Source organism: Podarcis pityusensis (genome assembly GCF_964106645.2).
Source record: "Podarcis pityusensis genome assembly, chromosome: 7".
NCBI lineage: Eukaryota > Metazoa > Chordata > Lepidosauria > Squamata > Lacertidae > Podarcis > Podarcis pityusensis.
Genome location: NC_138031.1, coordinates 62,082,000 through 62,096,662, shown reverse-complemented (window position 1 = coordinate 62,096,662; position 14,663 = coordinate 62,082,000). Strand labels below are relative to the sequence as shown.

The 14,663-nt window shown below is 40.0% G+C and overlaps 1 protein-coding gene across 4 annotated transcripts in view; it reads left to right on the top strand.

Annotated features, from left to right (window-relative positions):
- The window catches only part of NUP153 (nucleoporin 153), a 42,802-nt gene that overhangs the window by 27,335 nt on the left and 804 nt on the right, over positions 1-14,663 (top strand). For 3 of the 4 annotated variants that reach the window (XM_081015272.1, XM_081015271.1, XM_081015270.1), the window contains exons 16-20: positions 995-1,615; positions 3,442-3,636; positions 6,389-7,252; positions 11,693-12,094; positions 13,029-13,304. In XM_081015272.1, coding sequence (XP_080871398.1) covers positions 995-1,615; positions 3,442-3,636; positions 6,389-7,252; positions 11,693-12,094; positions 13,029-13,304 — 2,358 coding nt within the window. Of the gene's footprint in view, positions 1-994; positions 1,616-3,441; positions 3,637-6,388; positions 7,253-8,781; positions 9,120-11,692; positions 12,095-13,028; positions 13,305-14,663 lie in introns of those variants that run through there. The other variant, XR_013989183.1, reaches the window with a different exon arrangement.

Here is a 14,663-nt window from a genome sequence, read left to right as displayed (position 1 = left end):
GCGTTCTATCAGTGCCAGCATTTCTGCTTGCCCTAAGGAATGATTTTTCCTCTCCTTCCTCTGTTTGGGGGGGGGGGGGCAGGTTCTCAGAGCCAAATGGGGGGGGAGGGGGAGAGAAGGTGGAAAGCCTCATTGCTTTGATGGAAGTAGTTGTATGGGCTTCTGCTAGCAGGATCAGGCAGTTAAATCTGGCCCTCTGTATATTTTCTTAATCCAGTCTCATATATAATACAGTGGTGCCTCGCAAGACGAAATTAATCCGTTCCGCGAGTCTCTTCGTCTTGCGGTTTTTTCGTCTTGCGAAGCACGGCTATTAGCGGCTTAGCGGCTATTAACGGCTTAGCGGCTATTAACGGTTTAGCGGCTTTAAGAAAAAGGAAACAAACTCGCAAGAACTAGCAAGACGTTTCGTCTTGCGAAGCAAACCCATAGGGAAATTCGTCTTGCGGAACAACTCAAAAAACGGAAAACTCTTTCGTCTAGCGAGTTTATAATGTCAATTTTTGAAAAAAAAGGAATAGCCACATTGAGAGAGAGTATTGTCTCCAACTTTCAAATATATTGCCAGCTTCCTTTAGGAATAGGGAATTTCAAATCAATTTCCATTGTTACCTACATTTCTCATTGCTAGACTCAAGATAAATCTGGATAACATAAATTTTAGAATGTGGACCTTTCATTGGTTTGGTATTAATTACAAAGGTTTCAAACTCAGTTTTCGATATAAATTTCTGTTTTGTTCAATAATTTGGTTGGAAAAGAGACTGCAAGTGCCAACAATATGTATACATATTTGTGTAAGGGTTTCATGTTATGTGCAGTGATTTTTACCATACTATGATAGCCATTCTTACCCAGCTATTCTGTGCCTGCATTACCATTTGCGCAGTATGGTTCATCAATAAATCTTCTGTTTTAAAATCGTTTGCTTGGCTTTCCTGTAAATGTAGAATCTTTGTTAGGAACTCAGACTATTTCGTTTTCTCTTTCTTAGGCTTTGCATCTTCAACCACATACTCATCAGCTGCCGCGCCACCTGTTACAGCAAGCACAGTAGTTTATACAAGGCCTGCAATAAGTACTTTCTCCGGAACTGTTTCAGGACTTGGAGATGCTTTGAAACAAGGGTCAGCCCATTGGCAGTGCGATACGTGTCTTGTGCAAAACAAGCTGGCAGATACCAAATGTGTAGCCTGCCAAGCCGCTAAAGTGCCGATGTCAGATGGTACTAAGCAGACTGGTACTCAGTTTAACTCAGCCTTGAAAGCAGCTCATTCTACAAAGGGGACACAGGGCTTTGGAGACAAGTTTAAGGCAGCAGCTGGAACTTGGGACTGTGATACTTGCTTGGTCCAGAACAAACCGGAGGCTACAAAATGTGTGGCATGTGAGACACCAAAACCTGGGACAGGAGTAAAACCAGCCTTTGTGTTTCCTGCAGTCACAGACAATGTAACAACAGTGACTTCCTCTTCTGGCTCTACTGATCTCACAGTCAGTTTGGGATTTGGAGACAAATTCAAGAAGCCAAAAGATGCTTGGGAATGTTCTGTGTGCTTAGTGTCAAATAAGGCAGAGGATAGCAAATGTGTTGCCTGTCAGTCGGACAAACCAGGTGAGTTTGCCGTATTTGGTCATTGATTAGGGTGGACATATCCAGCTATAATCCTAAACTTCTTTATTACGACATGGAACTTAGTTTTGAGGAAACAGGCATTGTGCTGTGTGAAGAACCCTATGTTGAAAAGAAAACAATAGAGGGCACCACTGAATATTTACTGGAGTTTTAATATGTAAGAACATATGGGAAGTACAGACGACTAACATTTCATGCGTGGGTTCCGTTTCTGGCCCCTGCGCTCACCAGCGGAGCGTGCCCCACCTACATTTTGGATTCAAAAGGACCCGCATGTCTGTGATTGCATACCATTCGGATGCACCTAAAATAGTCACCACCTGTATTTGAATTATATCCAGTGCTAGTCCCACTTGCAGTAGATCCATTAAAGTTAGGGGGCATGACTTAGGTTAATTAATTTCAGTGGGTGGGATTCACCTAATGTACCCCTTCAGCAGAAGCCCTGCACAACGACCTCAGCTTTCACAACAGGGCCCCTCACCTCATGTCCATGAAATTGGCTCAGGGGTTGGTGTTTCAGGAGGACCCCCCCCCCCCAGGACAGCATGGTGGGGGTAATTATTCCATTTGGCAAGCTGCAACACTTGCACAAACAGAACATTTGTAATAGTGCATTGCTCATTTCCACCTACTGGGTCTACACTGAGTAGAACTTAGTTGGATATTACCCCCATTTTACCTATTTACAGTTAAAGTCCCTGTTCTCAACCCTTATTTTTGTCACTATGTGGTATGGTAACCAAGCTAACATGGTGGTCAGCAGTAATAAATAGTGTCTCAGCCTAGTGACACCGTTGGGCAATATCAAAGTTTTGCTACTATGTAATGTACTATATAATGCCTTTTGTTTGAAGTAAAGTGGAGGGGTTCTGAAAAGAGCACATACTGTTTTTCACTGTTCCTTTCTGTATTTTTATAACTGATAGTTCATGCATCCATGTGACTTCAAGAAATAAACTTGACACTAGGACTAAGACGTCGCCCTAACCTGAAATTCTGTATTCATGTAGCAAACTAGATAGGCTCTTAGGAACTTTAGTTTCGCTCTGATTAAGTCTGATCTCTTAGAAGCCCAAACTGAAGGACAAGGCAGTTACCTTTTATTACCTTTCCTACCTGGATTTTATTTTGATGGTAAAACAATGCAGATTTTTATATTGTGTCCTTAAAATAGAAAAAAATATAAGAACAGTAATTTTCTCCCAGTTATTCATGAAATAAATGGAATTTTATAGCTTTCTGAAACTATTTTGCATGTTACCTTGAACAGTTAGAGTTCGTGAGGTTGTCACTGGTGTATTAATTACTATAGTACTGAATTTAAGAAGATAATTTCCCTTGCCAAAATTATGGTTCTAGTGATTTCAAAATACTCTAGTTGGTTTACAAATATTTTTCTCTTTCAACTTCACCTGAGATCTCTTATGAAGATGTTGAAGAAAATATCACCCATTTCCCCATAAAAATAAAGACACAGAAAATGTCATAAACTGGAATACCTAACAATTAAAAAGTATGGGCAACTTTAATTGTTGCTTCAGATGAAGAATACACAAATAGCACTTGCTAGGACAGAGCAGAAAAAAATTGCTAAATTCTAGGTGTATATATCATTTTCATTTAGATGGTTTAGATTGCTTTAACATAGCAAGTTTTCCTACTCTAAGGGCAATTATTGCAGTTCGGATAACTCAGTTTCTAAGTTTCTCTTGCAAGTTTCAAATAGGTATTTTCAGCTTTGTTTTTGGTCTACATGGGCAGAACTGCTAATGGTTTACTTTATGCTATGTTTCATTATCTAGGAAGTTCAGTGCCTGTGGTGAGTAGCAGTGCTTCCTCTTTACCTGCTCTTTCTGGAGGATTTCTAGGCTTAGACAAATTCAAGAAGCCGGAGGGAAGCTGGGACTGCGAAACATGCTTAGTACAAAACAAAGCAGATGCCACAAAGTGTGTTGCTTGTGAGAGTTCAAAACCAGGCAGCAAGACTGAACTCAAAGGTACGTAAAGAGTATAAATGCTCTCTCAAAAAATCATGTGTGCGTATTTTGCTCCTTAATTTTCTCCTCCTTTTTAATTTCCCCCTCTACCCACGACTCATGCTTTCACCTCTAAATAAGGAGAGCCATGCCCAGAAGCAGTTTTCTGCAGTTGTGTCACTTGTTGGATCCAAAACTGCTCGGTTAAGTCAGATAAAAGTACCTGAAAAGCACATATCAATGTGGATGAGACATGCATATTCAAATCTATGTTAAGTGCATATTCATTGAAAACAAAGGAGTGAATATAGATCGCATCTCATCTGCAATGGATACACCTCCAATTTATCCCCCAATCCTTTAAACTCTGAGAGGTCCCCTCACCCTATCAAGTTAAGGAACCTTTGGGACTAATTGCCCCCCCCCCCAAAAAAAAACCCTTTCTCCTCCAGGCAGCCAAAAGACATTGTCTGATTTCAGGGATGTAGTCCAGCTGACAAAATCACTCAAGGGTTCAAGGCAGGGCCAGAAAGGGGTATGTTGCCTGGGGAAGTCCCAAGGACTAGGTAGAGAGGTCTAGAGAGTAGCATTTGTCCTGGGCCTAAGCTTAGCCTTTCCTTTTTTTAATCAGTTTTTATTGGTTTTCATAAATATATCATACATTATTCAACTTAACCAAGCAATCGTTTTATAAATTCCCCCCTCCCACTTGGCTTCCCTCCGTTTCCGTTTTTGGTTTGTTAAACCATTTGTTGCATTCTGCTTCTTATATATACAGTGGTATCTCCGGTTAAGTACTTAATTCGTTCCAGAGGTCCATTCTTAACCTGAAACTGTTCTTAACCTGAAGCACCACTTTAGCTAATGGCGCCTCCTGCTGCCACTGCGCTGCCGGAGCACGATTTCTGTTCTCATCCTGAAGCAAAGTTCTTAACCCAAGGTACTGTTTCTGGGTTAGCGGAGTCTGTAACCTGAAGCGTATGTAACCTGAAGCGTATGTAACCCGAGGTACCACTGTAGTAATATACTATCACATAGTTGTCTTTCTTGTTCGCTCTGATTACATTATGTATGTTTATTTAAATCCTGCCAAAGAGTCCATACTTTTACATTGTTTCTACAAATATGTTACAAAAGGTTCCCATTCTTTTCCAAAGTCACTATTATCTTTTTCACACAGTTTATCTGTCAATTTTGCTAATTCTGCATATTCTATTAACTTTTCATGCTATTGTTCTTTGGATGGTATTTCTCCCGTCTTCCAGTTTTGTGCTATTAGAATTCTTATTAGAATAGTGTTCTCAATTCTTTCTTCACATCTTGTCCTAAAATACCCAACAGAAAAGCTTCTGGTTTCTTTACAAATGTTACTTTAAACATTTTTTTCCAATTCATTATAAATCATTTCCCAATAATTTTTTACAATCTTACATTCCCACCACATACGGTAAAACGTCCCTTCATGTTCTTTACATCTCCAGCAAATCTTTTGTTCTGTTTTGTACATCTTTGCTAATTTAACTGGTGTGATTTACCACCTATACATCATTTTCATGTAATTCTCTTTTATTAAAGTACAATCCGTAAACTTAAGATTTATTTTCCAGAGCCTTGTTCAATCCTCAAATCAGCCATTCCTGAATCAGGAGCACATGCCTCCTGTAACTTCACATTCCCATCTCTGCAGTCCTTTAAATGGCAGTTTCCCCCTCTTACAGATGGGGAGGGAAAGAGGAGAGAAACTGGGCTTGGTGCAGTTGAGCACTTTATGGGGATAGGTCCCAGACTGAATGAAAGCAAGCTCTTCTCGATTTATCATAGAATCATAGAGTTGGAAGAGACCACAAGGGCCATCGAGTCCAACCCCCTGCCAAGCAGGAAACACCATCAGAGCACTCCTGACATATGGTTGTCAAACCTCTGCTTAAAGACCTCCTTTTCCTTTTACTGAACCTTCCAGTTCCGGTTAAAGGGGTCATGCCTGCATGCTGCTTTCTGCTGCCAGCAAGTCTTGGCAGCCTGAGAGCAGTGTACATGTTTATTAACCCATTTGTAGCAATTGTGCGGCTGCTGCTGTTTTCTACCTGCCCCCCACCTTTCAAAGTAAGATTTTCCTGCATTCCTCAGGGATAGTCCTCTCCTGTCTACACTGGCTCCCTCCCCTCTCCTTTCTCCATCCCTCAGCATTCAGAACATGCACTTTACAAACGGGGGACTGATTTCATTCCAGTGAAATTTGCTAAACTTGCTTTTAAAAAGGCAAGTGGCCTTTGAAAAAACATACTTTTATAGAATATCCTAGTCTTCAAATAGAATTCATTAAATCTCCCCAGAATGTGACCATGTGTAGTCAAACTTGTCATGTGTGTAGTCACACCCATAATTACATTATCTTAATAGAATATTTTTAATTCTTTCAGTAACATTTTACATACACCTCTATCCACTTTATGTTAATGGTGCTGATACCATTTTCAAATCTACTGAGGAAAATACATTTACCTCTTGCCAAATTACTCTGTGCTTATTTCCTAACCTGAACTCATCCGTAATCTGTGAGCTAGAATGACTTATTATAACACCAGTTATGGTGGTGAAGAGAATTCACAGTATTGGGAAGTGAGAATGATTATTTTTCTAACAAAAAACATTTTTTTTACATAAAAATGTTGCTATGATTGATTTACAAAACAACTTGACCCTGCAGCATTTCTCTATATAAAAAAGGTTATGTTGGGTTTGTAACACATTTGGTGTTTTATGTTATTTTCAGGTTTTGGAACTGCTGCTGCTTCTACAGTCCCATCTACTACTTCCTTCAAATTTGGTATTCAGTCATCACCATCAGAGCTGCCTCAGACACTGGGAAATGCAGAAAAAAGTTTCAAATTTGGAGAGCAAACAGGATTCAAATTTGGTATTACATCAGAGCTGGGATCATCAACAAACACAGTGACTGGAGGCTTTAAATTCTCGAAAACAGAAGGGTCCAAACTGGGAAGCTTTCCTTTGGAATCTGAATCGGAGGACAATGTGAAAGATGGCAAGAGCAATAGTAGTTTCAACTTTGGACTTCCCTCTGGGGCTAAAAGTACACCCTCTACATCATTTCAGTTTGGAATAGCTAACCTTGGGCAGCAAGAGAAGAAAGAGGGACTTAGCAAGCCTGCTGGAGGAGGCTTTACTTTCGGCACAGGTTCCACAGCCTCTGCAGCTGCACCTGAGAGTAAAACTGGAATAAGCGGTTTCAAATTTGGTAATACAGAGGAAAAGGAAACTTCAGTCACTCCCTTCTCCTTTAAGAAAGTGGAGGAGAAAAAAGATGAAAACCCTTCCACAAAAGGTGGCTTTACTTTTGGTAATGTAGAATCCGTGCCCACCCCGCAGCTTGTTTTGGGAAGGACAGATGAAAAACCGGACACTGTTGCCCCTTCCTATCCATCAGTGTTTGGAAAGAAAGCAGAAAATGAAGAGTCAAAGGCACAACCCATGTTTCCATTTGCGAAGGCAGAGCAAACCAAAGATGACAGCACAGCAAAATCTGGATTTAGTTTCAGCCTAGCAAAACCAGCAGAGAAAGAAACTGAACAACAAGCAAAGCCCGCTTTTATGTTTGGAGCACAAGCAAGCACTGCAGGTAGGTACAAAAATTCCTTATAATTTATCCCATCATGTTGTGAAACGGATTTTTTTTGACAGGTGATTTAAGAAACTGAACTATGAAGAGACCCTGAGAGCAATGATAGAGGCTTGTAATATTATCTCTGTTGTTGTCCTTTTGCTTTGGAAATATACTGTTAATGAACACCACTTGCTGGAAGCCTACAGAAGTGGTTTATTTTGAAATGTTTGGGAAGTGTTCTTGGAAAAGGCAAATACCCCTTAGATAGCTTAAGGCAGGGGTCAGCAAACTTTTTCAGCAGGGGGCCAGTCCACTGTCCCTCAGGCCTTGTGGGGGGCCGGACTATTTTTTTGGGGGGGGGGGGACGACGACAAATTCCTGTGCTCCACAAATAACCCAGAGATGTATTTTAAATAAAATGACACATTCTACTCATGTAAAAACACGCTGATTCCCAGACCGTCCGTGGGCTGGATTTAGAAGGCGATTGGGCCGGCTCCGGCTCCTGGGCCTTAGTTTGCCTACCCATGGCTTAAGGCCTACAGTGGGAAACTAGCCATACAAATAAGGTACGCAGTTCCTGTAGGCCTGTAATATCTCGATAAAGCTCAGTGCAAGCTCAGGCAACCTGCCCGTAGATAGGGTGCAAATATGATGCTTTGTAACAACCCATTTGATCTTCTAATTGGAGTCTTACAAACATTTTATTTAAGAATTCTGACAGCAAACCTAATTAAGAGACAAACTGAGTTTATTTTAGAAGAGTTGGTAGAGGGGACTATTATTTACACTTAAATATTTTAAGTGAATATTGTAGATATTCTTTTGCTATGGAATAGCAGCCATTTCTGATTTTAAATCCCTAGGATTGTGCATAGGTCATTTAATTGCGAGCTTTTGGAAACTGCTGTCACCATTAGGTTTGGGATGCTGTTCAGTTGAATGACTTATCACCAGGCTGTAGGTCTTTACAGTGGCTAATTATAAAACATTAAACAAAAATGTATTTGTAGGTACTTCAGTTTCCAGGGTGAATATCAAATAAATCATGACAAATTTTGTGGGATGCCGTAGGGGTCCCAAATAACCAAGAAGAACTCTTCAATCTTTTGAACATATTTGGCACATGTTTAATGTGCATAACATAGTTGGCTATAAATAACTGTTTGCAATACTTAAGGATTTAATTTTCATCAGTTAATTAAATTTTGTCCTTGGCATCAGTATCTCTTATAGCTTTTCTAAATTAATGCTTTAAATGCTTGACTATTAAGTTCACTAAGTTGGGGGTTTTTTTACTGGTCAAATAGCCAATACTAAACAACAGCTCTTAAAGAAAGCAATGCTTTCAGAGTAGGAAATTGGAACAGGAATCATACTTTGAAAAAATGAATACTTAATTGAACGAGAATTGTACGTAACAATCTTTGCACATGGATAATTATGAATGAATGATTTCACAGGAGCTGGGGGAAAATTACAATCAGGGAAATAACCACAGAACATCAGGGTATTATAATTACTGTTTTATTATTTATTACAAGGGGAGAGAGATAGCATGGAGCAAGAGAACGAAGACACAAAGTTCAGTAACAACTTATGATAGATGCAAGATGGAAAAGGAAGCCAATACTAGAAATTGGACATGGGAATCATATGGTCAAAGCAGTGTGCATAACATCAAATGAACAGAAGAATTGAGAACAACGATTCTTAAGATGGAGGAGCAGGAAGACGGGAATATAAAACATTACACTGATTGAGTCTGGAATAAGGGAATGTAAAAGTGTCCCCATTATAGAAAGAGACTAGTGATCTTAGAGTTAAGAAAAACTGGATTTGAAGACAAGGGAATTATGTGGAAAAAATAATCCAAGCAAATGTAAGGAAATAGGAGCTTAGTGGGAAGACAGTTGGTGAGGCATCTAGAACTATTGAGAGAAGAGGCAAGATCATGGGCAGGGAAATGGAGATGTAAGTCAATAGGTTAAAAACAGTTTAAGATAAAGACATGGATAATGGAAGCAAAAGGAAGATTATATAGGACACCTGTAACAACACTGTAGGTCCTAGGAATCAGTCTCTTTTACTAAAGAGTTTTACTACAGTTTTACTAAATTAAAACAAAATATAAAGGAGAGGGAGAAAAGTAAAGACTGTTGAGGAAAATAATGACATTAGTTTAAAAAAAATGCTATTCAGGCTTTTTAACCAAGATCAGACAAAACAATGGAAACAGAAAAAAATAGAATATTGGAAGGAGGTGGAGGAGATCCTGGGATATAAAAATAAGATACTGTACTTCACATTTATCTAGCCGCCACTGAGTATTCAACGCATTTTGCATACATAATTTGAAATTTTAGTGTGTCCCCCTCCCAGTAAAAGTAATGAAAATGGAATGAAGACTAAACAAGTCAAAAGCAGTACTAGTAGAGGAAAGAGAATGCAAGCACGGCCCACTGAAGAATTTTGGAAACATGCTGAAGGAGAAAAATAGAATGATAGAGGAAATGGGAGAGTTGAGAGGAAGGTTTTTTGGAAGTAATGAGAGTATATCCAAGAGAACAGTATGTGAAGATGAAGAGAATATCAACATAGGAGCTATAGGAGAAGCATAAAGAAAGAATAGAGTGAAGAGTGAAAAGAGGCTGGTTGGAAAAATGTTTACCAACATAGGCCAGGGTTTATTCAAGGTGAAAAGGAGAAGGAATATCAGACCAAGAATACAAACTTGACACCCTCTGCAGTTCTGCCACTGTTGCATTGTCATTTGCATGTGGTTGGTAGAGCAACTGCAAAGTTCAATCAAGGCCTTGCTATTTAGATCACGTTCTGGCACACAAACACATCTATGTCAACCCTGTCTTCATGTCACCTGACATCAGGATATCTTATTGCAAAGTGGGTGGCAATTGATCAACCTGGTGTAGCAGTCCTATGCCTTGGTGCAAGCATGGTGCTGACCCACTTCAGGCAATATTGGTTTAAATTATCTATGGTTTATCAGAAGGAGCACTGTGCCGCCACATCCCATCCTCTTTATGGGGTGTTAAAACAATAATTTCCTGTAACATCTGAACTGAGAAATTGTGACCTCATCTCCCAACTACAAACCAGGGTTTGAAAATTCAAGTTTGATATTCTGCTTTTTATTTAACTTTATTTAACATTTATTTTTAATTAATTAAATCATACTTTCCTGGTGCAAATATAATGGGCAACTGTTTGTGATTTAGTTTTGGGTTATGGCTCATTAGAGAAGAAACCATGTTGAGCATAGTGCTTGTCCCAAGTTCAGTAAATTGTGATTTATTAGACAGCAGTTGTCATACCTGAAATGACTGGCCATTGTGTCTCATAACTGTGATGCCATTTGTGCAAAACATGATATAGCTTTCATAGGATTCTTAGTTGAATTTTCTCATGGACATTTCTACATACAATTCCTGAAATCCTTTACGGCATCTAAAATCTAGCTTTCTACTTCTCAGCCAGTGAATGGAAGTGGAAGTTGTTCAGTTAAGATCCACAGTTAGTTTTACAACTGTTGAGGAAGGGATAAAATACAGGATTCAAGATGATGAAGAACTGAGCCAAAGCTAACAAAATGAATTTAAAAGATAAATGTAAGGATCTGTGTTTATCTAGACTTCTAGATAGTAAGCCTGAGGTCAGAGATTGTTGTCTTTTTGGTAACACTCACCTGATCTGCTATGTACAGTTCTGGGCACCACAGTGCTATGCATTCTACTGAAATTTGAGTTTAGTCCAGAGGAGGGCAACAAAGATGGTGAGGGGCTTGGGAACCAGGTCCTATGAGGAAAGGTTGAAGGAGATGTTTGTGTTTACCCTGGAGAAGATATGATTAAGAGGTGATATTGATAGCCCTCTTCAAATACAGTGGTACCTTGGGTTACAAACACTTCAGGTTACAGACTCCGCTAACCCAGAAGTAGTACCTCGAGTTAAGAACTTTGCCCCAGGATGAGAACAGAAAACACACGGCGGCAGCAGGAGGCCCCATTAGCTAAAGTGGTATCTCAGGTTAAGAACGGTTTCAGGTTAAGAACGGACCTCTGGAACAAATTAAGTTTGTAACCAGAGGTACCACTGTATTTGAAAGCTATCACACAGAAGATGATGGAGCAAATTTGTTTTCTATTACTCCATGGGGTAGACCCTAATCCAACAAAGTGCAAATTACAAAAACCTAAATTTCAGCTAAACATTTCTGACAATATAAGCTGTTTGGCAGTGAAATGAACTGCTATTGGACTTTCCTTCATCAGAGACGTTTAAAAAGAGGCTGGGTGGTTACCTGTCAGAGATGTCATAGTAGTGGGTTTCCTGTACTGGATCTTTGATATACAAGCCAACACAGATTCTGTGATCTAGCTTTACTCTGCATCTTCATTTCTTTCTAAAAATAATGTTAATCCCTTTCACTTTCAGATCCAGGATCATCAAAGTCTACATTTGGCTTCCTGAGCTCTAGTTCCTCCAACACTGCTGTGCAAAGTGTTGCTGCTGCTGCTGCTGCTGCTGCTGCTGCTGGTGGTGGTGGTGGCGGCGGCAGTGGCGTGTTCAGCAGCACCACCTCTTCCTCAAATCCTGCCCCACCAAGCTTTTTGTTTGGACAGGCCAGCAACACTGTGAGCAGCTCTGCTTTTGGTAATCCCTCTGACTCCAGTACAACCCAGTCCTTTGGGTTCTCCCAAGAGAACAAGCCACCAACAACCACTTCCAATACAAGTGCTCCTGCTCCATTTCTTTTCGGTACAGCAGCCACCACTAACAGTGCAGCCAACACTGGCTTCAGTTTTGCAGCAGCCACCACAACAGCAGGTCCTGCAGGTATGCTTAGAACTTGAAGAGATTTGGTTTGTGGCTATCTATTGAGGGATTTGTTTTCCAGAAACTTGGCTGTAGAACAACATACAGAGAGCTTTGAAAAAGATTGACTTGGCAAACTTATCAGTGCTATGACAGTTACGTTCCATAACAAATCCAACTGATTCAAATTCAATGATACTTATATAATGTTCTTCCTAAGTTGGGGGAGGGGGGGGAGAGACCAGCTTTTCTAAAGCTACCCAGTGTGGTGTTGGCTGAGCTGACATTGAACCAGGGATTGCACAGTTCATAATCGTAACTAGCAGTGCTACACCAGCTACATACATTCCATTGATTGGCTCTACGTGCGTCAAATACTGCTGTAATGTTTTACTGTAGCAACGTGAATGTTCAAAACAATGCTTTCCTCTGCACTCACTGGAAGTCTTCTTCCTCCTGCTACTTTGCCTTCAGCCAGCTGTCTCTTGATACCTTCTGTTTTCCCTTTGTCAATGTGCCTACCTTCCCTTCAATTGTTTCCCGTTGCAAAAATGGAGTGCAGTGTTACAGTGGCAACATGTATGTGCATTAGTTTTAGGCACTTGATGTTCAGTAGAGGACTGCTTTCATCCCTAGCAGTGGATTGACCTGGTGATAAGCTTCATATGTACCCATTTTTAACAGTAGTTTACTCTGAGGCACGGTCACATGCACTTTTGGTAGGGACGCTTCTGACAGTTTACATGCAGGAATTAGCAATGCAAATCCACTTGTAGTCAGAGATAAAAGAGCAGGTAGAGTTATTGAACATTTCAGGTAGTTTAACATTAAAGATCAGCTGAAATAAACTGTTAAATAAGCAAAAGCCTATATACCCCAGGGTAGAGTCTAAAGAGTTAGATTCTTAACCACCGAGAGCAGTTCTCAAGTTTATTCTGCTCACTTGTTTTTCTAGGTTCATCCTCTTCATTTGTGTTTGGTTCTGGGTCTTCAGCTCCTGCAACTGGTCCTGCATTTGGTGCCAGTCAAACACCAACATTTGGTCAAAGTCAAGGCTCCAGCCAGCCCCCTGCTCCAACCTTTGGATCACTCTCCTCCTCATTATTTTCCACTGGTGCTCAGCCTGCGCCTCCAGCTTTTGGCTCCGTGTCAAGCAGTACACAGCCTCCTGTCTTTGGACAACAAACTACCCAACCACCTAGTTTTGGCTCTAGTACAGCTCCTAATTCTGGTAAGTGCAACCTCTAGAGGTCTTGCATTGTAGGCTGGTGGTGTTGCTAAGGCAGAGCTATGTTTAAGTTGTTCCATCCTAATTTTTCAGTCGTCTTTGCATGCTAACCTGTGCTAGCATCATGAGTGCCACTTTAAAATACTTCTTGAATCAAATTGTTTGCAAATTAACTAGTGATTTGAAAAGTTGAGTAGTATTGATATAATACTAGAAACAGAAAATGATCTCGCTAGGTTTCAAGTGGTATGTGCTTACCTTAATATAGTATGCATGGAAGGTCAAGTCAAATGTCAAAACATCTGTACAACAGAGCACAGGTGATTTCTTGGTTTGAGAATCCCTTATACACAGACACATTCTTTGTGCAAATGGCATAGAATTTATAAATGATAAGTTCCTTTTAACTCTGTGCTCAGAATTTTTTGTTTTGTATTGATAAAATTACACCTCAGTGGGATACTGAACATAGGAGTGTAAAATGTTTACGTGGAGAAAGATAAGCATTATTGTCAAAAACACACAATGTATTTTGAAAGATCTAGTTTAGGGGTCAGCAACCTTTTTCAGCTGTGGGCTGGTCCATCGTCCCTCAGACCATGTGGTGGGCCGGACTATATTTTGGTAAAAAAACAACACACAAATTCCTATGTCCCACAAGTAACCCAGAGATGCATTTTAAATAAAAGGACACATTCTACTCATGTAAAAACTTGCTGATTCCCAGACCGTCCGCAGGTGATTGGGCCACATCCGGCCCCCGGGCCTTAGGTTGCCTACCCCTGATCTAGTTCCTTTCTCCAAGAATACTGATGTGATGCTTTGTGTGATACATCTCCTTTATTGGAATATTTTTTCCTCTGAAGATCCATGGCTTTGTACATACTTTATGAATCATTTCAGCCAAAATATAATCCAAAGAGCTAATGCTTAGGATATATGCTATCTGTTGCACTGTGTAACACACGACAGAAAACGAGAGAGAAAGTTAGCCAGAAACAAAAAACTACATTAGCTGTGCCAGTGGATTTGGACATGGCGAAGTGGATTTTTTTCTTTTTTGTATTAGAAACTGCTTTTGAAGGTTGCATTGGTTTCAGAAGAGTTTTGCCATGTAGCATCGGAAGGTCTTGTTAAATAAATGTGTGTGCTCTTGAACATGCTTTTCTTTCTCTTTTTTTTTTTTTTTTTAGATTTAGCTCTGTGGAATCCAGAATATCATATTGGTGCACTCCAGCAATGCAGTAGTTGCTTTGTGAACTACTATACTTGCATTCTCCTTTTTAATCCCCTATTTAGTGCTTCTTAAGAAATTAAAGTTCCCCATAGACAAATAATTGCGAAACAATGCTTTTCATCCAA